We start from the raw sequence: 26817 nt of genomic DNA, 5'->3' as shown, positions 1-26817 counted from the left end.
TTTGCTGTGGTCCCCTTTAGCAAGATGACTAATTCAGATTGCTTCAGGCAATACTCTGTTGAATCAATATGTATTTTCCAGATCGCTGTTTCAATTACGGTTTTTTCATAATTGATGTATGTTGTTAATGGCTTTTAAAACAAGCTTTAAAATATTATACTTAGTTTCTCTGTTGTATTCAGGCTCTGTACTTGTCTCTTGCCTCATCCTTGGTTTAAAATGAAGGATCTTCTTGAGATATTCATCTCTGTCGGATGAACATATCTAAAATACTAAAATGATTTTCTTTTCAGAATTCGCACAGGTTACATCCTAAAATCTGGAGGTTGCTTCAAGTTATCGAAAAGGTATTATTTTTCTCAGGATAAAAGATGTTTAGGGTGGCGTGGTAGTGCAGCGGTTAACATTGCTGCCTGGGTGTGATTCCGGACCTGTGGTGCTGTCTGCATGGAATTTGTATGGTTTCCTCCTGCAGTCCAAAGACAACTGGGTAGGTCACTGGTAGGTTAATTGGTTTCTGAGAACACTGGCCCTGGTGTGAGTGTGTGTTTGAATCTGTCAGCCCTGTGATAGACTGGCATCCCATCCAGGGTACAGTGTACCCTGCCTCGCACCCGCTTCTTGCTGAGATCCAGCTCCAGCTTCCCTGTGTCCCTGAATTGTAGGAAGATGTTAGAAAAAGGATGGATGAATGGAAAGGTTGTTTAAAACTTTTAATACTGAATAACACATTTTAATTAATTGCAATACTTTGTATGTTATGTCATCAGTTCGTACATTCTCCTAGTTGAGACGTAAGAATCTCAGCATGATGTGGGCTCCATGTTTTCTCGAGATGTATTTTTAATGGTTCTTGTTCCTTTAATTGACAACAATTCATTCCTCTCTGGCTACAAATAACCTGTTAATAGTTCATTGAGTTCGAGTATTTATGGTACTTGTCTTACGAAGGATGTCAGACAGCTGCATAAACTATCTGAACATAAATGTCTAAAACTGATCATTTAACACAACACCAAGCTACCAAGCAAACCTCTTACCCTGACCTTAAACCTAACCCTATATAAAAATATACACTCATGTGAAAATATGTTTTTGTGTCTACTGGTCACCTTCTTTCACAGATTATTTATAGCAAAATGCACATTATAGCTGTGCAGTTACAATAGCTTAGGTGAGCCTGTACATGACTGCTTCATTTTCAGAATGGCTACGAAGGTCTCATGAATAAGAGGTGAAAGTTTGCTGTATACAGTATATCACATCTTATAACAATGACACTGGTAGTACAGTTTTCTTTCACATTTTGGAGAGATGCTTTTATTCTCACAACTCACACAAATAGTCTTTTAAACGGCGGAAGACTGGCTTACTGACATTTTTTTGGGGCTTATGATATTCTAGGACAGTACTGTGAGATTCTGGCCATTGAAGTTGTCCAGCCCAGCAGAATGTTAAATATAAAAGCCTGTCTGAAACTTATATTTTCTTTGAAGAAAGAGCGTATGAGGAATTGAACCAAGGACGAGGAACAAGGTAAAATCTATTAAAAAATTAACATGAAAAATAGTTTTCTGATTTTGTTTTGAGCAAATATTTTTAGCATCAGAATAAGGAACTGAATTAACCTAAGTTTTGTTTTAGTTGTTGCCAGAAAAGAAAAAAAAACCTTGAACGTAATGGAAAGGGAGAGATTTCTTCCTGTCTTTTTTTCGATTAAAACAAAATAGAATTTAAAGAGTTTTTCCAGGCTTCAAAGCGCTTTTGACTGAAGGTTAAAGTGGAACTGGCTGCAAGCATCCATCACATAGAACCTCAGGGCTGAGCAAGTATGTGCTACAGCCATCTATATGTTGGAGTCTGATAGACATCTTTCACTGTGGAAGAATTGAATTACACTACGAAGGATGACATATGTTATCAAAGGTAATGCACATTCAGCTGGGGATGAAGGGCTGTTCTGCAAGGTGGTGTACCATCAGCAGGGATGCAATTTCCCTAATGGAGATGGTGTTATCTCTTTTTCCGAGTATAACGGGGGCTTTGAGAATGCAGGGTGAATGAAAAAGAAAAAAGGGAACGACAATAAAGAACAAAGAGCTTACAAGTACCATAGTATCGGGTTTCTATTTCCCCTTTTTATTTCTGCTGGTGGGCGATTGTGTAGTGTTTTGCCGGAGAACGCTGAGATCCATACAGCAAGAGGTCTGATAAAGTACAGTGTGCTTTTTCAATGTGGGATCATTGACTAATAAATATGGTTCATTGCTGCTATATTAATATGGCATTTTGATAATATGTGTACAGGTATAAGATTTTTTTTCATTCATGAAGGAGCCATTGTTTCACAAAGCTTTCCACTACTATAGATTTGGAACAGGGGATATTGTTGGCTGTTTTTCAGACAGAAACACAGTTAATTGGTCACCACCTCACTTTGCGAACTCTGTTCTCAAGAGGATTTCATGGAAATAGTTTCTTTTTTTAGTACTGGAGAAGTACTACATCTACTACGCAATTGTAATTTTTTACATTTTTTGTAATTGTGATTTTCTTAATTTTTCCTCAGGTACTGAGGAACATTGTTATATTTTCCTCAGTACCTGATTCTGTGATTGGTATCTATTTCTCTCTGGTAATATTGAGGCTGCAGAGTTTGAACAAACCAGGGCTTTCTTGTTACACTTCCTTGTGGAAGATTTAAAGAGCTGTAGAAGAACTTCTTTTAGCAGAAGTTAGTTTATTGGGATAAAGCAAACTGCAAAGGAGTTATTTTCTACTCAATAACTAAGGGGAAACAGAAATGAAATAAGGAAATTTTAGGTACCATATTTTCTCTTTGTGAAAAAGCACATAATTCTTTTAAGGTTACTGCATAAGCATAAAATCTTTCCAAACTAGGCAGGAGGACACTGCTGACTCTAAGCCTGGCAGACCTTTTTTGCTTAAGCTCTTAACATGTGTTAATTAAGAGCCTTTAGTTGAAATGCAGCCAACTATGTGCCTGTGGAAAACGAGAAGTAAAACCAAAAACCCATTAATTACACGTGTGTAACTAGGTGTGATGGGGAACTACAATAAAAGAGTTGACACTAGTATGGGAAAATCATTTCAAATTTGAGCACGTTTAAATTATTCACTTGCTAATCAACAGGAACCTTTAAACAATTTTGGTTATATTAAAGTACTGTAATGGAGTGGTGTGGAAGGACCAAATGGCCGTAACTTCTGTTGACATCTCCCTAATACACTCCCAGCAACTCTAGTGCCAGTCTTTCTTTTCTGCTAAAGACAGGTACAGCCTGAATCCATCCTTTATGTTTTCTTCTTTTTCTTTTAAGGTGCCGACCTATAAGATGTTGAAGATGTGTAACTCCTCTTCTTCTAAATCAATTGTATGGTGACATTCAATTTAGTACATTCAGAAAGGTGTCATTGCTGTTACTTCAACACGCTAAATGTCAGCATTCTGCCTATAGTATCTATTGTGGTAGCAGAGAAACTGATCATTGAATGTCTAGTGAGTCAATGCATTTCTTTTACTTGTTGTGGTACAAAAAAACTAAATACAAGTCACACAAAAATCCCCCTCTTCATTTTCAATTATTTTTCAATTAGACTTTACTTGTGTTTCCTGTCATCATAAGGCATCATAAACAACTGTTCATATCCATTTTTGTGCTCATGAAACAGAAGTTGGAGACTTGTTCTTAGTTCTATATTTCCCAGCTTCTTAAGATAATAAAACTGGGGGCGAGGTTGACACTTCAGTTACTTTCAGTTAGGGAGAATCTCTTTATTAAGAAAATGATACCTTTATCTTGGAGATGCGAAGATACGAGCGCAAACTATAGGTCACTGTCCAAAAAAGTGACTCACTTGGACTTTGTGGTAGGCATCGCATACCGCATATTTAAATGCTGCTGTTTAATCAAAAGACACAGACACATTTGAATCGTTTATTACACCATACCAAGTACGTCATTTACATTGTTATGACAAAATCAAGCACAACTGATTAAACTGCCTTTTGGAGTCTTAAAATCAGTGTCCTGAAAAAAATATTTAAATTCACTTCCTATCTTTAGCTGTGTTCTTATTTGGAAAAAGAGGAGGTGTAAACTGAGGAGGTGTACTTGAAGACCTGTGAAGTGAACACTGAATAAGACGTTATAGTTTTTTAAGTAAAATGAAAAACATGGTTCTTCTGATACTGTTTATACTGAAGGGAAGTCTGATCTACAAGACACACTGAAAAAATGTAAAAAAAATAACCAAGACTTAAAAGACCGTTTTTCTTAACTGTAAAGCTTGCCATCCAAAATTACACAGAAACCTGAATAACCTCACCTTTTGTAACTTAGCACACATGATGGACACCTTAGGACCCAATAACAAAAATAAAGGTAACTGTAAGCAAAGGAATGGACAAACTACTTCACAAAACGTAGAGGGAAAAGTGGCAGTGATCAGATAAAGATGTTTTTTGTAGGTCTGATGAAATAGAGTTTCACTGACCAACATGATTGGCATGAGAATGTCAGGAATGCAGAATCACTCAATTGGATGCTGAGGGCAGCTAACCATGTAGAGAAGGGTTACAGGCTTTTTTTTGTTAGCTCAGCTTTGGATCCAGTCTGTAAGACTAGTCGACTGAAGAAAAGCCTTGTCTTCCACAAAGAAGAATGTAGTTCTTTTTCCCTTTTAACACAAGAGGAATAAATCTGATAAATCTGACCATGAAGACAAAGCTTGACCTGCTGCCATGACTTTTAAGAGACTGTTACACAAACCTTTAATTATACTTTTATGTTTGGGTTGTTATGCAGCTTGCATAAAAACTTTACATGTAATAAGTGTGCCTAATGCTATCTTCCCAATAGGTGATGAACATTAAAATATGAATGGCTGGTGTGAAACGTCTTTAATCACTTATGATGGTTTAGAAGATAGTTTTGAAACAAATGACTAGTGCCGTTACCTACATTTTCATAGTGCAGGCTAGACATATTTACTTATACTGTATGTGTTGTTGATGATGAGGTTTGAATTAATTATCTTTACCATGTGTGCAGAATTGTGGGGTGCCACAGCAATAGTACTGGTGATCATTGCAGTTTTCATAGAGAAGTGTTGCCATTTTATTAAACATTTTATCATGTTTCCTACCTTTCAGGATGAAGCTTTGGGGGCTGTACTGCAGATACCAAGGGGATTTTGGGCCAAGAAAGACTGCACTGACAAAAAAACTATTACTCACATTTCCCCTTTAGTCTGGGGACAACCCCTGCTTGATCCCCTCCCAGGACTTCAAGGTTAGCTAATACACACTTTGCAGTTTTCAGTTTTCAATAATTTCCAACCACAGTGAACCATGTGTGTCATATAAGAACATTTATCGTTCTCAGAGTAATCTCAGGAAACTGAAACTGAATCATCCTGATTTCAGCAAGTAGGATCACACAGGCCTCTTGCAAACTCCAGTAGATCTTTTTAACATTGCTGTAGAAGTTAAAACTGACAAATAAATATGTGCATTTTCCTGTGAACACTCATTCAGACCCCCTGCTGACAAGACAGTATAAACAGGATGTTGTTTAGCTGTGGGGATGGTGAGTTTTTCAGATGTGTTGATGTTTTTAAATGAAAAAGTAACAACAAACTAAGCAATGAATGCAGAACCTGTCAGGTGAGTGACCTCAGGTATGACTGAAAATGTCTCAGGGCTTGCCATTAAGAGGGGACTTGAGCAACCAGGAGACCACAATTGAGTGAAGTTTAAAAAACTCTGTTGTGACACTCACACTGTTTTGTTTCACACAGGTCTGAAACTGCACATGAACCTTCACCTTGCACACAGAGTGGTATTTGTCAGGATGAGGTACTGTATGTTCAATCATTTTGCAATGAACATTTGATTCCCAATTAAAAAGCTTAGGTACTTTGAAACCAAACAATAAAAAAGAAACCCCAGTAAGACTGAACTGTGATACTAGATACAAGTCTGCAATTTCCCTCACGGGATCAATAAAGTATCTATCTATCTAGAACAACCAAATCAGACTTGTCCATTGAGTAATAAATGGAAGTAATCTTTTATCAAATAGCTACCAATGTCTTTATATCCATTATTTTTATATGCTAACAACTGCTCTTAAATCAAGTTGACTTTTATTTTGCATCCTATTGGAGCAACAGGCCAATCCAAATGTACTTTTTTCTAAGTTTGTTTTAACCTTAATTTTTCTATTTCTGTGTATTAGATGAGTTAGCATTCCTGGGGTTCAAATGGGTTTCTTCCAGGTGCTCCAGTTTCCTCCCACAGTCCAATTGGCTTCTGGGAGAACTGACTGTGGTGTGTGTGTTGGTGTCTGTGTGTGCACTGCAATGGATAATGTATTGCATAAAATGGTTATAAAATGGATAGATGGATGTTTATTGGGTTATTCTGAGTATGAGGCCTAACACATAGTATGTAGCATTACAGCTTTGCACCTCAACAGCACTAAAGTTGTCATTGTTTTCCACAAGGTCTTTGTAACTGACTGAGCCTGAATGTGAACAATTTATCAAAGCTACTTCTCGGTAACCACAGACCTTGAATGTTAAACATTTTCACTAGTGTGCTTAATTTCTTAATTTCCTGTCCAAGTCTAGCTTTTGTGAAATATCACTGATTTTGATTAGCAACTTCAGTTTAGATTCAATTTCTCAGCTTCGTGCTTCCATCAGATATGTGATTTTTTCTTCCAGTGCTCGCTCAAACCAGTTTTGAAAACGGTTTGCTTGCCAGTCTCTCTAGTTTTTGACAGACACCTTTTCCTACAAAAGCCACATAGAATTTGCTAAAACATTAATACAAATGAACAAAATTAAGAGCTCAATGGCATAGCAGCAGGATGGTGTTGAGGGACTTCACACTCATATCTAGACAGAGGTGGTGTATGCTTAAGCGAGGTACTTTACTCATGTTGCTTTAGTCAAATAAAAGAAAGAACCTATCTAAATATATTAAAAAATGAAGTCATTAACAAAATGTGTAATGCACAGTACTGTTTCACAGATACTCCATACTCCAGATACACCCACTTGCTTTCTTCACCATCTGTCCAATACATGTATTTTCCTCTGATTTGTCAAATTGTGATTGTCACTGAAGTGAGCAATATAATATCAGAATAAGCTTGTTTGTGTTTTAGCTATGTTACCTCTCTTGCATCATTGTTGGAGTTGTACTTTTAATCCTGACCTGCTAGGATTTGGCCTACTGCGGAGATGGTTAATTTACAGTTTTAGGTCTTTCAGAATTTGCTGGACAGTTACAGTAAACAAATGACACTTTGCATATATTTTCCCTTTGCCTGCTCTGTACCTAACATTCACTGCACCTGTATTTTTATATTATCCTTTACTTTCACATCTTGTCGCACAGTAGTACGAACAATTAAGTGATTTATTACACAGTCAGAGCAGGAAGATAATCATCTGGTATAAAAAAGAAACTTCTGTGTGATCCCAATAAGAATCCCATTCAGAATCCGATAGGGATTATTCATCTATTATTCAGGGTTTGATTGATCTAGTTAAAATAAGGGTTCACTCATGACCTTTTCATTTCTCTGACTCCACACTGACAAGCCCCAAAATTCATTTACTGCAGGTGCCACTTCTTACTGTAGCAACACCACCTCATGACAACCTTCATAATGGCGTCTGCACAAATTCTTGAAATTTAAAGACATTTAAATTATGTAAGCAAATCCATTATTTTTTTTAAAACTTTGCTCCTTATTTTGTGGGGATGTTTAACATTTTGCCAGTGATCAATATATGGTTTACTGCATTGTCGTTTTGATCTATGCCTTTTGGGTTTCTTGGTCAGCAGCTTGTGGCAGTGTTCGGAAATGCAGATTGGGAAGGTTTATCTGATTCACCAGTAATTGTCATTAAGGCGCACTTAATACAAAATTACAATTGCAAGCTACCTTGTAACCTTTTTATAGTTTTGTAATACGTTTGTCTACACATGAGCCATGTGTACTGAGCCAGTGCCTGCATTTTTGAATCACCACCTCTGTTCCTCATATATGATAGAGGAGCACCAGAAGATGTGAATCTTGGGTCCAGTGATTCACTTTTAAAATCCAGACACTGGTATTTTTATCCAAGTCTTTAGCAACCCATGAAGCAGCACTCACTGATGTCTCACAGGATAACATTAAGAAATGTTAAGCATTGTCTGGGCAGTTACGGGTTCAGATTTAGAAGTATTAAGCAAGACTTTCTTCCTGCCTTAAAAGTTGTCCAGGGAAGGATGAGAGTACATTGCATGAATTTAACGTTGGACTCATGTTCACAGGGCCTTGTGGCGCAGGAAAGGGGGAAGTGACCACGTTTATTGTGCAAAAGGAGGCAAGACTAAGCCAACTATTTATATATAGTGTCCTACAAAGGTATTCAGATCCTTCCTATGGTGTCCAAATTTATAAAATTACCAAATGATGCCTACACATTTTTTAAAACTCAGTTTTATTCATAACCTGAAGGCAGAAACTGATCACGTCTAAGATAAATTATGATAGATGCCGGCGAACACTAAAGCTAAAAATAATTAAATATGTTGATTGTTTAATTATTATGAACCGTGAAGTGCTTGGTAGAAACACCTTTGGCAGCAGTTACAGCTTCAGATCTTTTTTAATAAGTGTCTACTGACTTTGCACGTAGGCCTGGTGCAATTTTTCCCACTCTTCTTGGCAGATTTTGCTCAGGCTCTCTCAAGTTGATTGGGACTTACTTATGAACAGCAGTTTTTTTCCTTCTTAACAGGATTCAAGCCAGTATTTTGACCGGGCCACTCAAGCACTTTCAGTTCCATTATTCTCAAGCCACTACAGTGTATCTTTGGCCTTTTGCTTTGGATCATTGCCCTGGTTGTCCTGCTTTTAGATCAGAAGCAGGTTTTCCTGTAGGATTTGCCAGTGCTTTGCTTCATCTATGTGTTGATTAGTCTTGACAAGCTTCTCCTTGGCACAGTAGGCCACTCAGTTTGGGTGGACAGGCTGATTTAGTCCTTATCCACTTATAAATGATTGTCTTTACCATTCTCAAAGAGATGCTAAGAGTCAGTGAAATGTGTGTATAGTCTTCTCCTGATTCGTGCTTTTTTGCAGCTTTATCCCTGAGTTTTTTTTTAAGTTCTTTGGTCTTCATGTTTGAGTCTTTGCTTGTAATTCACTACCTGATTGAAGGACATTACAAAGGGAGATATATTTATTCTGAAATCATATGAACTATTATTGTATAAAGAGACCACTCACATAATTGTGTGGTTCTTTGATGTAACTGTGTGCACCTAAATTGATTCAAGATTATTTTTTCTTAGATATTAATTATCAATTTAGTTCTTTCTTTTTGTTTTTTACTTAGAATGTGTGTAGTAGTATTAACCTCTACTTCAAATTGTCATAGCAGCAAGCGTTAAAGCAACAAAACAAAAATGTGAAAACTGCACAAAGGTCTGAATGTTTTTACAAGGCACTGTATTTAATTGACTGCTTTTTGTTCTTTTTTAAACAGCATTTAAAATGAATGTCATAATTTGTTAACAGTCTTTTGAAATTATTTTAGTAATATTAGTACCTAGACTGGGTATATACAAAATATTAGTCTGAAAGGAGATCTAATTTGACTTTATTCATCTAGGAATTAATAGAATCAGAATTAACAAAAACAACAATAATAATGTTGATGCAGTCTGTAAATTCTGCAGAATGAGCTGTTAACATCCCTTAGGATTCACAAGTCTTAGACTTCAATTAGGTGTCCCTGTAATACATCCTGTAATTCTGCACAGACTGGAGATTGATTGCTCAAAGGTTAAAAAGCTAGTACATATCTCATAGCTGCACATTCAGTTTGACACTAAGTAGACCTGGTTTTTAATCTAAAGAAGGAAATAAATATATGTTTTGAGTGATAGGTCCACTGATTGCACTAAGATTCATTCTTGGCACTTTTGAAACCCCCCAAAAAAACATCGGTTATTGGTGTAATAATTTTTGTGAAACTCGGGTTGCAGTGCTGCTGCTAATGTCGATGATATTAAAATGAAACGAGTCACAGGTGATTTGAAAATATTCTGAACTGCTGTAGTTGATGAAAAGAAAACATACTCTGTCCAAAACAGCAGCCCAAGCTAAAATAGGCTTTTTTCTCATTGCTCTACAGTATGAAACTAAAAGTTGCAGCTGATGGGATGCAGAGATAAAGAGGTTTCATTTGGTTCTGTGTGAAGCTTTGGAAAGTACACACTGCCTCCTAGCCTCCCTGCTGTCTGTAACGAGAACAGCACTCATGCTCTGCTTCAGAGAAAGAAGATCGCAGATTTCCATTGGCATTCCCCATTGAGCTATCAGGCAGACATACTTATGATGATAAAAACAGATTATGAATAACTGGGCTTAAAATATCTTAAAGGCAACCAAGTGCTGGAAATTGGCCCCTTTGGCCAATACTGACAGCAAACTTTCTTCTATTGTCATTTAGCAAAATATGTAGCCACAAAGATACAGCCAGACTGCCAAATTGAGTGCGCCCAGCTCTCTTTTAAACAAAACAGAAAATTAATGCAGACACAACTAGTAAAGCAAAGAAACAAAAACAGGAGTCATTGCTATTGAATCATTTCACAAAGTAACCATTCAGGAGGAGTATTTTATAAACATATAGAATTATAGAATGGTCCTGAAGCATTTTAGTTGCTTATGTACTTGAAATAAGTGAATACTTGAAATAAAGTTAAAATATACAGACAATGTAGTTAAGCCATCAGACTTTTAGTACAACCGTCTAGTTTTTTAGAGAATTTCATCTTTGCTTGAAGAGATCTAACAGCTCGCATTGTAAGATTTTATTTACAGGTTCTCTGTAAGGTGAAAGGACATTTTACCTCATTGTTATGTTGTTGTTATGCTGGAATGCAATTGGTATGAGGACTAACTGGTATACTGTATCTGTACAAGTGTGGTGTGTGTTACTGTAGGAATGAAAAATACACTTACATTTTCATGATACTGTAAATAGAGGTTTGACACTCTTGTTTGTAGGGTTTGTTTTCTCTTCAAGACATTTATCCTACAGAAAATATGCATTTATATTGCTCTGGTTTTATAGTAACACTGGCTATGTGACTGTCTTAGATTAAGAAAGAAAAGTGCAGGTTAGAAAAATATATCAGAAATCTACTATATTTGATACATGCCCATATCCTCCTTTAAAGTTACAACTAAAACAATAAAGACCTGGAAGCAGTAATAAGCGTTTATACCAAGAACATGTTTTTTTTACTTCAAATGAAATAAAATAATGTCATTTTTATTAACAAAGAAAAAAGTACAATAGTATAAAATATGAAATGTTGTGCACGTGCAGTTATTTAACGCAGCCAGTTTTACCACCCACAGACAACAAGGTTCAACAAACATTAAACATCATAAGAGAATAGGTCTCCAAGTATAGTCGTTGAGCAAACTTTGTATAACATTTGCAAATTACAATAAAATGTAGCTCATTCACCCATTTGCTAACTGCTTATCCAGCCCAGGGCTGCAGGGGAGCCTGTCCCCTATCCTGGCAAGCAAGAGGCACAAGGCAAGATACACCCTGGATGGGACGCCAGTCCAACGTGGGGCACACATAGACACAGACATGCACACGTTCACACCTTGTTTCTGAGAAGCCAGTTAACCTATGTCTTTGGACTCCAGGAAACTGGAGCACCCAAAGAAAACCTGAATGAACACAGGAAGTGCATACAAACCTCAGGCAGATAGCATCACAGGAATTGAACCCAGGGCCCCAGCGCTGAAAGACAGCAATGCTAACTAATGTGCCACTGTATCACCATGCCTCCCTTAACTGTGATCGTCACAGAAAATTTGTTATTTGGTTTTAGCTACTGAAAGTTCAAGCACAAATATTATTTTATTGCTATATAATGCGATTTACTGTATATAGAATATCAAAATTGCCTTTTTATCATCCAGAAAAGTCTCCATTGCAGTCAGCTATGGAACGGCCTGCCATGCATACACTGAATTTTTTTTGCAAGCATGTGAATAACTAAAATTCAGCACGAGACTATTATAGCATTTCTTTTGCTGCCAGTTTGGAAGGACAACACCAGAAGACATGCTGATGCCTGACTAGGGTGGCATGTGAGATTCACAGAATATTATTTCGCTGCTTCAAGACTGTTTGAGTTCCACCAGTTGACAAGTTCCTGACTAGGGAATGGTCCAGTCTTTAAACAGAAGGGATTAAGGGACAATGAAATGTTATTATCATCACTTCTTCATTCCCTCCAGATATTGTGCTAATGGGAACACTTACCTTCCCGATTTAAACTGGTAGTTTGTCGCAATTTTTCAGACGTGTGCTTGTTTCTTTGCCTTGTGCTTCAGAAATGCAAACTGCAAAATGTCAGCCTCAGTCACAGGCTGAATGCAGCCCTAATGGATAAAGGTCAGTTGTGTAAGACCCACAGTAGCTGCGGGGCTTTTTGCTCAAGTCAGTTTCCTTCAGCTGGCTTTGCTTCCCATCACTGAAGAGCTGATTTCAGACTAATAACCTCCAGGCTGCAGAGCTCACCCACCTTACCCAAGTTCCTGTGTGTAAACTTTAACTAGGCTATACATCTTTACTATTAGTCAGCATTCAGATCAGCAGTGTTCTAAGCAGTATGGGGGTCCCTGGTTCATCAATTTCTGTGACCCTTATGCCTAAATTAAGTGTTGAGACTGGAACTTAATTGATCGACCATTATGATTTTAGGGATGCAGTGTTTGCCAGGGAAGAGAATACAACTTCCCTGCTTTGCTTTCTTGTAAAGAACAGTAGAGGAGGACTATGTACAGTACATTAATCTAACCAGACCTCCCTACATGTTTACCCCACAAAGTAAGAGCAGTCATCCATTTATCACTCTTAGATCTGTGCAGTTGGTACCATTTCTTTTGTTATTACTGTGTGTTTTCAACAAATGATTTTTTCTGCCTGTGTCATTTTTAACGGCAGCTGCCGTTATTGTTTTGGGGGATCAATCAAACCTTAGTTATATATAGATTAACATATTAATTTTGAAAATGCACAGCCTACATTCCTCACCGCTGTTGCTTATAGTTTTCACTTGGAAACTTTTTTTTTAGAATGAAGTATGAGTATAAGCCGTGAATACAATAACTTTGTATCTGTTCGATATGAAACCAATTCTGTCACAGGTCTCAGTCTTAAAAAAATATAATTAGTTCAAAGGCTTGTTTCACTACTGCTTCTGTTAGAGGGCTTGTGTTGGTTCTTCACAGAGAGGGCGTGATAAACAGACACCCAAACAGAAGAAGCTTATGAATGGCTGTTGCCTTCCCAAGAAAAAGCCACCAGTTGTGATTTTCATCTAAGATCACGTTAATGTGGAAAGAGGGTGTTGACCGAAAGTAACACAAATTCCAGCTTCACCTGCGTGCATATGGTAGCTGAATTATTATCAATAATAATTTATATATCAGTTTTCCTCCATCAAAGATCCTGAAGTATGTTACATACTGTACAAGGGGTCATCCACCACTGAAACAGCCCCCCAGAGTGACAGAAGGCTGGCATTCTGACAACAGCAGGCCTACTACACAGGAAATTAGGTGGAAAAGTTGAATTGATTACTTAAGTAGACAAGACCCCAGTTTAATCCAAAGTGTCCCTGGTCTCCATACGAGGACATTGATACACTTACCACATACAGCAGCAACCAGGTTTTCCTTGGAAGTCTCTCAGCTCAGCCCTGCTGAGCAGGTGATATTGCTGCTGTCAGATTGTCTGGTATGAGACATCTTCATAAAACCATATGTCAATATGCAGAGCTATAAATTCTCAGCGCACTTGTTAGGTGTCAGATGTCTTAACCTCCGGATGCTTCTTTTCATCTAACGATGTGTTCCAATGTACACTCAATACAGCTTCCATGTAAACATGACAAACTCTCAGCTGTGGCTAGTTTAGACTTTTTACACAATAGTACATCACTGCTGTGTTAGTGACAGCAGGAATAGAAATAAAGATGGAATATAATTCTTCCCAAGGGTAAAGATTCTGTAACAGCGCATTTTTCTGTGACCTGACAGTAACAATGACAAGCTACTAGATGGTGATGATAAGTAATACTGAATATTGTGAATAGTTCTGAAACCAAACAATATAAGATGAACAGTAACATAGTGATGAAATCAATGCCATACCGATGAGATGGAACTAGAATGTAAATTGCTTTTGTTTTAGAGTTACCTGAAATGCGGTGTTTAAGAGTTCAAGTTGGACATAAGATCTTGAAATTAAAGCAGGACAAAAAGCCACCACAGAGAACCCTAACTATATACCTCAGATCAAGTTCTTCAGATGGTGTTTAGATTTCTTGTTTTTGGTCAGTATGATCTAAAATGAGGTCCAGTGTGCTGAATTTAAATACAAACCAGTACAGTACATACAAAAACAATGTCACTGAGCAGTATTTTCTTTACATCTTTGTTTTTCTAGCAAAGCATGGATTCAATATCCAAATGTTATGTAGCCCAGCTACCTATAGTAACTGTAGGGCCAATTTGAAATAACTGTACTGGTGAAGGGTGCTTCCCCAGACAGTATGGATGCAGTACAGTTATTCAAATCGCTCTTTACACTTCACTACACCAGTCTAATTTCTACACATCTTTGAGGGGGAATTCCATCATCAAATGAGCATTATTAGTAACTGAAAAACAGACTTTCCAGACAGGTTTCATCCTCCGTACAGCTGCTTTTCTCCCTTGAAGTCAATGGAACAGAAACAAAAAATGGACAGATGGACCTTTTTACTATTAAAACAAATATGCAGCTTTTTTAGATTTTATAAACCTAGACCATCTTCACAGTACAGATGTGGTTATGCGGTTTTCTTAGCATGGTACAGTACATTGAATGGCTGTAGAAAAATGGTCTGGAGCCTGTGAAACATGCATCACCAAGAGAAATTCAATTTCCTTCCACTTACTTAATGCCTTACATGCCCAGTCAGTGTCTTGAAAAAAATCAGATCCCATTCAAGTGTTCAACAAAAAGCAATGCACATGTGACACGACACATAAAGCATTCTGACATTGCATTTCTTGGGTGTTACATACCTTTTACCGCCTTGTTTACTAAAGAACGCACCTGCTTTTGTGGAGATTAAATCTGAAATTTCTACTGACAGATTAAGAAATAGCCATTCACAATTCACAACAATAGGTTTTGGGAGTTAAGTAATTGAGGTCTTCACAAGTCCAAAAGGGCTGGAGGCAATGTTCCTTCTAAGCTTTGAGCGTGTGTGCGTGCGTGCACACAGGTTATGAATTGTGCACATACTGTAGGAAATTGAACTGCACACAAAAAATTTAAATGAAAAAAATATAGTAATAATAAAACAAACATGGTTGTCAACTGAAAAATGACCACATGAGACTGGCTGTGAGAGGCCCAACTTGACTGTGTGCATTACTATTGCTACTCGATAATCGATATCTATGCTCTCGTAATCGCGTACCTCACTGGTCATGCTCCCTCAACACCCAGTCTCTATGACTGGGCTCATTGAATCACTGTCCCGGTCTTTTGGATCTCTATGCTCTTATGAGAATGACTGTATTACCAAAAAATAATTTCAGGTTTACAATTTTTACGTACACTCAATTTAGTACGCACAAGTTTTTGTCACTGGGGAAAAATCTGCACAACTTGAAATTTTTGTGCACACAGGCCATTAAAATTAGAGGGGACATTGGCTGGAGGCCAGAGGAAACAGCCTTTGGTATAAAATTGGCTTTGCAACATAATAGTCTTGTCACTGTTGTACCTTAGCATGCCATGATAGATCTTTTCTTTGCTAACTTTTTCTATTGTACTGATAAAGCAAATACCTCACTGGTCCTCCAGCAGCATGGCCCTGTGGAAACACTCTGCAATGCATTGGGAAACACTGGTTAGGCTTCATTTGTTATGCTGTTAAGTTTCAGGACCGTGACGAATGATAAGCCAAGCTCCAAGCGTAGGTTTTCAGAGAAGCCTCGGGAGTCTTCGGAAAAGGCTGGGTGGGAGCGAGGTTTAACTAATGATGAATGAGAAGATGAAAATGACGCAGGTTGTTTGAAAGAGGGAGAGGAGATAAATGAACGAGCAGGCGAAGAGAGAAGGGTGCAGTGGAGAGGCTGGCTAGAAAAAGAGCTATCAGATAGGAGGAGACTCTCCACGTCTCCCCGATGTAAATGACTGTCAGGTACTGTAGCAGCAGTGGACAAGACGGGGGGGTCCAGAAAAGAAAACAGAGGGAGAGAAAGTCACAAGACAGAAGAAAAGTGCAGCAAGAGCAGTAGACTTTGTTGATTCAACGCTTGGAGAGTTGGAAAAAATAGGTAACAATAGGCCTTTACTGAGATGAAATAAGTAATTAATGACTGTGCACAGTAAATGTGTAAAACTATCGAGTTTTCACTGTTCCTATCAAGGACAGTGCGAACAGTTGAATAATGTTACTACTTTGTTCAAAAGTGTTATCTCAGTCATGGATTTATACTGAACAGCTGACCAGTATTACTGTGAGTATTTATTGGTCACAGACATTAATCATCTCATCTCAGCAAAGGCATACTGCTAAATTTACAAACAGATCTTTCAGGTTAAGGTCAGTTTTAAACTTCTGTGTGGTCTCAAAGTGTTCCAGGGAATACAGGAGTCTTCTGCTCACCCTAACTGGCTGAACTTTGGAATGAGATCAATGTTTATACAGTATGTGCCTTTGACACTTCAATGTATAGAATGAACAGTATTTAAGTCTTCCATGTAAGCAATCGCTTAGCCTACCTTTTAAAATCCATAAGGACACTGTAAATATTTACTCATGATATGGAGACAAACAGGAATTAATTCTGGCTGGCAGTGAGTGTGAAAACTATTCAGTTTGGGTTCATTGTAGTATGTTTAACTGTGGTTCAGGTAGAAATGATATTGTTTCGAATCATAGCTCGTTATACTGATATAATGGAAGAAGACAGCCACTGCATGTGCTTAATTGCAAAATGTAAACATTTATTATGATGTTCACGTGTCTTTGATCTAACATGGAATTTACCTGGGTGCAGGGTAATAAAACAACTGTCTCAGTTCCACTAGAACCAAAACATGTTATTGACAAATAAGTTTAGTTTAATAAACAAGAGTGGGGTTCGAGGGGGGAAGCTGCTTCTGTGAGCAAGCTGCAATGGAACAGGGGTCAATTACAAGCAGAGAAGTAATAAAGAATAATAATATTTACTTAACAGATAATTGTTTTATATTATGGCTGCCAGTATTTTTGTGAATGACTGTATGTATGGGTAAGGTCTAAAAAGAGCTGGGTAAGCCCTTCAAGGTTAAATGCAGGGTTGTTTTGGAGTGTAATACACCCAATACAGTATATTTTCTTGCTGCTTTCCTTAGTTTGCGTTAATTCCACACAAACTGTCTCGGAGCCTGTTCATATTTCTTGTCAGTAATTTTTAAAAGAAAAATCGGGGAGTTTGTAGAATTGTTGTTGTTGTTTTTATAGTTTTGGGGTAGGAAAACCCTACAGGTACTGTATGTGTAATCTGGAGTTTTTCATCTTCAGTATATTTAGTCAGAGAGATATCATTTACAGAAATAGTCTTCAGTAGTAGCAATTCATATGTGGGGGAGGTGGGGGTTGAGAGTGACTAACAGAAGGTATATAGGTTAGGGAATTCAGTTTAATTTCCTCACATTCATGTACAATAGTTTACTGATCAAATGTGCCAGTTTTAATTGGAAATAGCAAGTATTAAATGCCAGTACACTTTGTAGCACAGACATTGTGTGCACTTTGATTATATTGTTAACAACATCCATTTCAGCCCTGTTTTTCTAGTCAGGGTCTAAAATCATTTAACTGATTTTTAAAAATTAATTAAATGAACATAATTTATTTTCTGTATTTTGTTTGGATGCCTGACATCACTACACCAGTATACTGAATATGTTATATGTGTTAAGGAAGAGTACATTCGAACCATATATATTTAATCTGCCACTGAGTTCATCTTAATGGGTCATGAATGTTTAGCACAGTTCATTTTAAGGTTTGCAGTCACATGAGTAGAACAAGAATTCAGCTAACTATTTACATGGTACAGTATTCAATTTTATTCTTGATGAGACACCAGCGTAGCCTTCGATTTTAATATTAGTGATCCCACAAAATAATGTGAGCTAACTGACATTAACAAAACAAAAAAAGAAGAAAATAAAATCTTGTCAGTTACATCTTAATGATACTTTTTTCATGCCAGACTAAAGCATGACTGGCTACTTGGCCTCTTGATGTTTGTAAACTTTCTAATTGCTTGTTTCAGCACTAAATGCATTTAAATCTAACACTTAAAGTCCAGCAGTCAGGAGCTCGTTTTCTCTTACTCTGATTAGCTTTATTCTATACAGCTGGAATAAGAAATACAGTGTCCTTTGATGTACAGACATCTCTTGTTCTTTTATCAAGTCTCATTTTTAAATATTGTCAAGTGTAATCTTTGTTTTCAGGACTTATGATTTATCCATATCTCAGTCATTCCTTTTTTTATATATATTTGTATTTGTTTTTACAAATTTCCATCTTACAAATTTCCATTTTCAGGCATGTTTTAAAAGAATAAGATGGGGGCTCTCCGATGATAGCTGAGAAAGAGAAGCCACTTCATAGTTGGGGATTATTAGGAGGCCATGATTGGTAAAGGCCAGGGGGAAATTTGTGTGGTGAGCGTACAGGTGCACTTTGGTTGCCGTCGCATCATCCAGGTGGGGCTGTGCATTGGTGGTGATGGAGGGGAGTTCCCATTACCTGTAAAACACTTTGAGTGGAGTGTCTGGAAAAGCGCCATGTAAGTGTAAGGACTTATTATTATATGCGCTAGAATTGACTAGAATGGGTTTGCATAACTGTCCACGTAAGGGGCTCAGGGAACTCGTGTGGTGCCTGTAACATTGCGGGACTGTTGCAATGAAGGATGCTCTGCTGCTTCAGTTTGGGCTCTTGTGTGGTGGGCATGTTGGAGGAGGGCTCCCACAGGTCCTCATTCTCCCCCTGGGGACAGAGGATGGAGTGGTGTTCGGAGCTGATTGAATGAAATAGAACTCATTAGTTATTCCCCCAAAAATAAAATAATAAAATAGAACTACAGTAGGTTTATAAGTGTGGCAATACGTAATTCTTTTATGGCAATACATAATTCTTTATGCAATAATATCAATGGTTTTATTTTTGTTTTATTGAGTACATTTCCTGTTATTCATACCTCTGTAACACTTTTTACAGACCCCCATAATTCAAGTGGAAGCTGCAGAACACAAGGGAGAATTGCAGGTGTGTGGACAGAGCAATAACTCAAAACATTCTCTATTATACCCTACTAGATCTAATCTTTTTTTCTGTGTTAAGATAAGCTTATAGTGGTCTAGCAATGATTGTCTGGATGCAAAAGAAAATATTTCGCAGAACTAATATGCCATTTATTAGAAATGGTTTTCAAGTGAAGTTCACTGTTCACTGAAAATCAGATTGATTACTTTTGACTGAGACATTCGGCAATTCTTAAAAATTAGGTAAAATAGCACTGTATCAGGAATGTGGTGACATCTGAGATTGGGCAGAACAGCTTTTCACTTTTCCAGATATCTATTTTTAATTCCTTTTGGGATCAAATATTTTGTGAACTCAGTACCTTTTTTTCAAGCAGTGGTTAACATTACTGCCTCGCAGTGCTGGGGCCCTGTATTCAATTCTGTACCTTGGAGTGCTGTCTGCTTGGAGTATGTGTGTGCTCCCATTGTTTGCTTGAGTTTCCTCCAACAGTCCAAAAACATACTGGTAGTTTAACTGGCTTCTAGGAAAACTGGCCCTGGTGTGAGTGTGTTTTGTGATGGACTGATGCACTTTCCAGGGTGTATCCTACCTTGTGCCCCAGACAGGCTTTTGGCTCCTCAATGTCCCTGAATTGGAAGAAGCGATTAGAGAATGGATGGATGGATACCTTTATTCAAAATCTATCAAGATTTGATTCCACACAATCCCAAAGCATACATGATTAAATTATACAGGGAAAAAACTGATGAGTCTACTGGGAGATTACGAATACCACCTCGGAATGTTATAATCTGCTTTTGACATGCTTTCAAGGATACTCGGCTTCTGTGGTATTTCATAAATGTATGATGTAAAGCAGCTTGGAATCCCAGGAGTGTTTGCTATGATATAATATTTTTATTTTTGTATTTCAAGGCTACATTTCACAGTCTAATCAAACTGTTTTGCTTGGGCACTCATGAAACATTAGCTGTTAACACACTTCACACACTGCGTGGCAGAAATGCATTTGACATAATGAAAAGCATAATGACTTTTTACTTTCTGGTGTAATTGTTGCTATTGGGCTCAAAATGGGTTTAAACAGAAAAGACAGAGTTTGCTTTGGTTTAGCTCACTGACTGAGGGGAAATTAATTTCTCTTTGGGGCATGTCTGACACTTTCTTTGTTGTTTTTCAGGACTTGGATGGTGGTAGCCAAGCAAGAAAACAGAAGCTACTTCCTTGTCTGTAACAGCAGGTCAATGTTTGTATTACTGTTTTATCTTCAGGAAAGAATGAAAATATACTGAGAGGCTAAAAAAATACAACTAATACAATTGGTTCCAATAACTGGTCTCTGGTATTTACTGTAAACGTTTACTGTAACAGATCCGAAACTTGTTTCTGTTTTTTTAGATAAATATGTTTGTTTCAAATGAGCTTCTGGTAATGAAGCATTTGCTGGTCCTTCTGATTCAGATGTTATCCAAAATAAATGAATCACTCTGTACATTTCTCAGAATTATACTATATTACTTAGCATTTAAAAGTGGTACTAAGAAAATACACAACAGGAAAGCAAAGCCCAACAGAATGTAAATTCTTATGGTGTTGATTAAATAGTAATTTAACCTGTTAAGTGCAACAAAAAAAAAATCCGGGTTTATCACAATTAAAAAAAAACATTTGATTACTAAGTACAGTGGTTTTAGGACTGATGAAAAAGGTCATTGCTTAGCTACTAAGTAAATATGATAAAGTAATCAGAAAAGCCAGTTTTCAATTGAGGTTTTGTAATATGACAGCCTAATGGTGGCTATAATAAAACAAAACCTTCAATGATAATGATAACACTTAACCAAGTCGTAGTTTAACCTTCATGGATCAAAAAAAGGTTACTTTCTTAAAGCCTGTGATCATAAGTGCTATGATTTTGTCAAGGAGGAGTGTGGGTACTTTACTTAAAATAAATGTCAACTCTCATCACAACCATTTAGATCTCTTTAGAGGAGGCCTAATACACAGTCTTGCGCTAGTAGAATTATGTACAGTTTATACGGTATGTACTGTATTTATTTATGAATTATTGTATGTTTGTTTAAAATAGTAAATGGAAATGAAATCTCTTGAAGCAAGTAGAAACAAGACAATGAAATTTTCTAACAATTGACCTGACTGTTACCTTGCTTTGCCCTGTTTTTCAGAGCATAATTTCCAATACCTTGCCAATTGTGAACATTGTCTTATGTTATACTTCGTAACAGCCATAACATGAGTAATACCTGGACTGAACAAATATAACAGTAAATGATTTGTTGACAAAACATTACTACACTTTCCTAACATGTTTGTGAGAAAATAAGAAAGGTTACAAAAACGAGGAGGCCATTTAGACCATATAGCCTGTTTGGTAGTTAGCAAATGATCTCAGAATCACATCCAGCCTCTTCTTGAATTTTTGTTCTTTCACTGCTGATAGCAAATGCCTTACTCCACTTCTCTTAAACTTCCTTTATAGTCCACGTTCTTGAAATTGTAAAATTTTGTTTTGGACTCTGCCTGTTCAGTTTCAAACTTATTTTAAACAAAGCATAATATGCAATGTCATGATCATATGTCAATAATTGTTCGTTCACTTCTATTGACAGTAACTCTATCTAGTTCTAAAAGACTAGACAAATATAGGTATTGCAGTCTTTCTAGGTAAACAGTAGTTAGCTAAGTCTATGACAACAATGTCCTAGACTTTGATGTCAGTTTCACTTGATAATGTCAATAATAATTTTTCCCACCGAAATTAAAATTGTCAATGGTATGTGCTTCTTCCATCATAAATAGATTAGTGATTTATTTATAATTAGACTGCATTTTAATTAATAATTGGTTGTTTTATAGCATACCCCTTACACTATCCCCCTGAATGTTTGTTTATACAGATCTGGAGATCTTAGAATGCCCATATTGATGTGTAGTGCTACACCTCCATCTGTTATATTGTTCCTGTGTCTTCAAAATGGTTTGTATCAACTTGTTCATACTTCATGTTAGCAATGTTTCTGTGATTGTAGTTGAATCAAAATCTTCTGTTAATGTTGTAACTCCTTCTACTTTAATTTAACTATTTTATTGTCTCTGTCTCTGGATTGTCAGATTGCTCTTGGTACATTAAGTTTGTTGTTAAACTCCTATTACAGTTGTGTTCCCATTAAAAGTGGGTTGTGTGATAGGACATCAGTTAAATGGAGAGAACAGAAAAAAAAATCATAATCCTGGAAAAGTGGATGTATCTTTAAAGAATACATGTGAAACTTTCTCACATGTATGCTGTTGATTTTGACAGTTGGTAGAATGGAGCTGAAAGTGAACAGAGTCATTCCAAGAGCTGTCTGACCAGTTTTGTTACTGAAGAAGTACTCATTGCGTTTTGCTGTTTCTGTACTTTGGGGACAAACTGAAAATGAGAGTGTGAATTACCAGTTGATTTTAAAGAAAGAATAATACTACAAGGAAAGAACAGAACAGTTATTTTTGGCTACAGTTATGGAATAAAAGGGTTTTAATAAACAAAAAGTATATAGAATGATACAGTAAATATAGTTTTATAGGTTTATAGAAGCCTTTTTGTTTTTGCTTTTTGCCCAGTCTTTATATAAAGCATTATATTTTCATGGACATACATTGTAGTGTAAGTTAAATGAAATTTATATGACTCACAGAAAAAAAAAAAACGGTGTATATGACTAACTAGTGAATCAGACAATTCACCCACTTTTCCAGCCCTGTTAAAAGAAATTAGAGCTTTAAAGAATGAGCTGCAGGCATTAACTTTAGGACACAAATGAAGCAAGACAGCTGATTTTCGTCAGTAAGAGGGGTTATTTGAGTTTATTCTTTAGCTTCATATGCAGAATTCCACGAAAGGAGCATAACAGGTTCTTCAGCTCAAAACTTCAAGGATTAGTTTTTTTTTTCTAAAAGAAAGCAGCAGCTCATATGCTTGGGATTTAATATGTAGGATTCTTGTTTCTTTGTAAATTAAAGATTAAAATGACAATTACTTTTAAAGGCACTTTTATACATTTTTTTTGTTAAAACCAAGATAGCTTTGCTTTACCTCTAATTATTTAATGATGTCTTTTTGTATTCATTCAAAAATGGGTTATTGTGAAGCTGATGCCTTTCCACAGCTCAAACAGCTTTTCGCACTGTTATACATTCTTGTATTTTTAAATTTCTTTAATTAAAAATGTTAGAGATCTGAAGTGTCTGAACCAATTATTTGCTCTCTAGTCCTCCAGCCATTGATATTTTGGTTCTCATTGAATGTGAAGCATTGATTCATTCAGAAGAAAAGTCTGACACAATTATGTTATGCATAAGTAGGCCTTTGTTTACAAGATGTAAAAAGAGCTCAAAGATCAGCAATCACAATAATTTGTGCTATGAGAGGAATGTTGTGTACACAGTTTAAGTGAAATTAATATCCTTAGTTGTGAACACAGAGATTACAAAAGAACATACAGCAAAATAAAGATAAAATCAGCCCAGTGGAACATTTATGGATTACTTCATTCAACAGTTAAAAAATAACAATGTAGAAAACATGAGGAAGTGTATTGTGTTCTGCAAAAAGGAAGCAGAGTCACTGACTGTTTCTAATTGTGCGTACTGTACATTCAATTTGGAATCACCAGATATTTTAAAGTTCAGCCCTGGGAATAACTCGCCTACTCACTTGTGAAAGAATGAGACGTATAGACATACAGTACTCCTTCTAAATGTCCAGCTGCAGGGATATTCGTCTTCGGACATGCTGTGAGCTTCATATTACCTAGAGAAGGCACTGATTGGAGGAGTGGAATGTCTCTCACTGACATCACTGGAAGGCCTGCATTTTTTTCAGAAAATCAGGTCCAAATGATTGTCAGCCCAACCCAGTGGTCAACTGTGCAACAATTGGCTCCGACATTACTCAGACTTCAGCCATTACCTTCTTGCTAACTGTGCTTCTTTACATTCCAACCACATGGCTGTAGCAGGATACCTGGGATCCTAGCAATAAATGGCTTGACAAGAACCTCTAATCAATTGCTCAAGCAATCAGATGTGCAAGATAGAAGAGATGATCTCTTGTTTGCAGAATCGGTGATGGGAAAGATCAAGTATTTTATAGATTCACTCACTTAGTGTGATGAATGGATGGATGTTTGCCCATTATGCCTTCCGGCATTTAGGGGCAGCAACATCTTGTTGCTGTTTCCATAACATTAGTTTTTTACAGGACAGGGTTGTTAGCCTTGTGCCCAGCCTCCAACGTGGAGGACCTGGCGCCCAACAGGGGACACGAACCCACTACCCTGAGATTATGAGTCTCATGCTCTACCAACAGAGCTAGTCGGAGGGCCCTTTCACTGAGTCTGAGAGAACATAATATTCAATTAATAAGACTTTTGATCTTCTTAAGATGATTGGCTCAAATTAGTCTTAAACTGGCATAGAAGTAATCCTAAAACCTCTGTGAAACATGAACAGTACCAGATAAATCGGAGTGAGCATGGGTAAACTGGTGATAAGATGGACAAATGACTACATACAGTAAGTCTGTCCTGAATTACCTTTGATTTGTGCAACAGCATTGTTGTCAAAGGTAATTGAGTCCAGAGTACACATACAGTTGGTTATTAGATATTACATGCAAAATTGCACTTTTGGCTTTTGGCCTTGCCCTTTTTGATGCCCCAACACACAGATGTTGCAGTGGTTTATAGAAAGTGGGATGTATCATAAAAGTGTTGTGGTGTACTCATAGTAGTACAGTAATCCCTTGTTGTACGAGCAACTATACAAGTTTTAGTTTATACGTGATGTGGGAATTTCTACCCGTTTTTTCATTTAAAGAGCGAGGTTTCACTGTTACAAGATGGGCATTCATACAGCATTGCCAAGATTCTTCTTTTCTCACATTTTCTCGGATGTTGTCAGTAGTATTCCTCTGAGTCTGTGTGAAAAGTCCCAATGTCCCAGCATGCCAGCATCTCTGAGCACGATTGTTGTTGATTTCCTATCCACTGTTTATGCACTGCCCCATGCCTTTAAGCATGTTACTGGAATAATAATCTAGGAATGTTATTAATGTTCATACCTAGGTACCGTTCTGTGTTGTATTAAGGTGAAGTTTAGGTAGCTGAAGGAATATTTTTAAGTTCCAGAACCAATCAGAGATTATACAACTCATAACAGTATGATCAGTTTTTAAGGAATAAATTAATCTTGTATAACAAGGCATTAGTGTATTGAATAGCACAAAGTTAGATTTGTTGTAATTAGTTATTAAATCCCAGAAAAAACAAGGGTCAAATTTATAGAAGATTTAAAGAAAATCCTCAAAAAACTTCATAATTCACTTTCTAATGAACTAATGTTTATTTTAAGACATGTAAGACTACTGGTATATTTTCCACCCTGGCAGTAACAGCCCAAGCAAATGGTTTGGGAGGCAACTGTAAATTCAAAAACAGCAGTTGGCAATATATCCCCAGTACACATTGGCATCTTCACAATACAGTGTCCAAAACTGCCATTCGAGTTGTGAATAAATGTGAATTGCAAGGAACCAGCCTCTTCTGAAAGTGAAACATACAAAGAAGCAACTTAATTCCAAACATCATTTCAATAACAATTGAAAGATTGCCTAAGGGGCCGATTCAATGAGAAAAATGACTTCTTCATAAGTGTTGTGTTTGATGAAAACCTTGTTAAGATCAGAGAAATCATAAAACTCTTCCATGTACCAGGGCATGTTGGCGAAACCCCTGTTTGTTTCTGCCAAGACACTCAAGTTTGGTCACAAAAATTGACATTGCAACATGACAATGATCCAATCCAAATCAATTGAACCTGTAAGACTTACTGTTATTTTAGTTTTATTCCATTTCATCAGGGCTTTGAATACATTGGAGGGCACTGTGTAGGCCATTTAATGAATTTCTTTTTCAAAATATGACAACAATGAGAACACATTGAATGATTACTGCAATTATTGAAAAAGAAGACAAATCTGGAAACACACAAGGGCTATGGGAGTCAGGAACAAGCTGTCCAGCCATTATATTGAAGCCAATACCCTGACGTCTACAGAAAAGGATTGGATAAATTAGCTACTTAAATCCAAGAGAGCTAAAAAAAACTGAATAGCCACCTTTTAGTTGTAACTTCTCTTAAGTTCTTATTAAAGAGCAGTAAGTATCACTTTAGTGGTAAATATTGTTTTGGTTTTGTGTCTCTCTCTAAGACTACGTCCTGTGGGCCATAGGCAGTAAGAAATAGATTTTCTGCAACTGTATACAGAAAAATAAAAGGGGAAATGC

General features: G+C 36.9%; 1 protein-coding gene across 13 annotated transcripts in view; it reads left to right on the top strand.

Annotated features, from left to right (window-relative positions):
• The window catches only part of LOC148657359 (uncharacterized), a 97715-nt gene that overhangs the window by 67900 nt on the left and 2998 nt on the right, over nt 1-26817 (top strand). For 4 of the 13 annotated variants that reach the window (XR_015940949.1, XR_015940943.1, XR_015940944.1 and 1 more), the window contains 3 exons: nt 5177-5315; nt 5824-5881; nt 20649-23712. Coding sequence is in view for 4 of the 13 variants with exons in the window: in XM_088643501.1 (XP_088499627.1) it covers nt 5177-5315; nt 5824-5881; nt 20649-20708; nt 22387-22466 (337 nt within the window). In the remaining 9 variants the exon portion in view is untranslated. Of the gene's footprint in view, nt 1-5176; nt 5316-5823; nt 5882-19420; nt 19469-20648; nt 23713-26817 lie in introns of those variants that run through there. The other 9 variants (XM_088643501.1, XM_088643500.1, XM_088643503.1 and 6 more) reach the window with 7 other exon arrangements.

Source organism: Lepisosteus platostomus, chromosome 8, assembly GCF_059453375.1.
Source record: "Lepisosteus platostomus isolate fLepPlt1 chromosome 8, fLepPlt1.hap1, whole genome shotgun sequence".
NCBI classification, from domain to species: Eukaryota; Metazoa; Chordata; class Actinopteri; order Semionotiformes; family Lepisosteidae; genus Lepisosteus; species Lepisosteus platostomus.
This window is presented reverse-complemented; position numbering and strand designations above follow the sequence as displayed.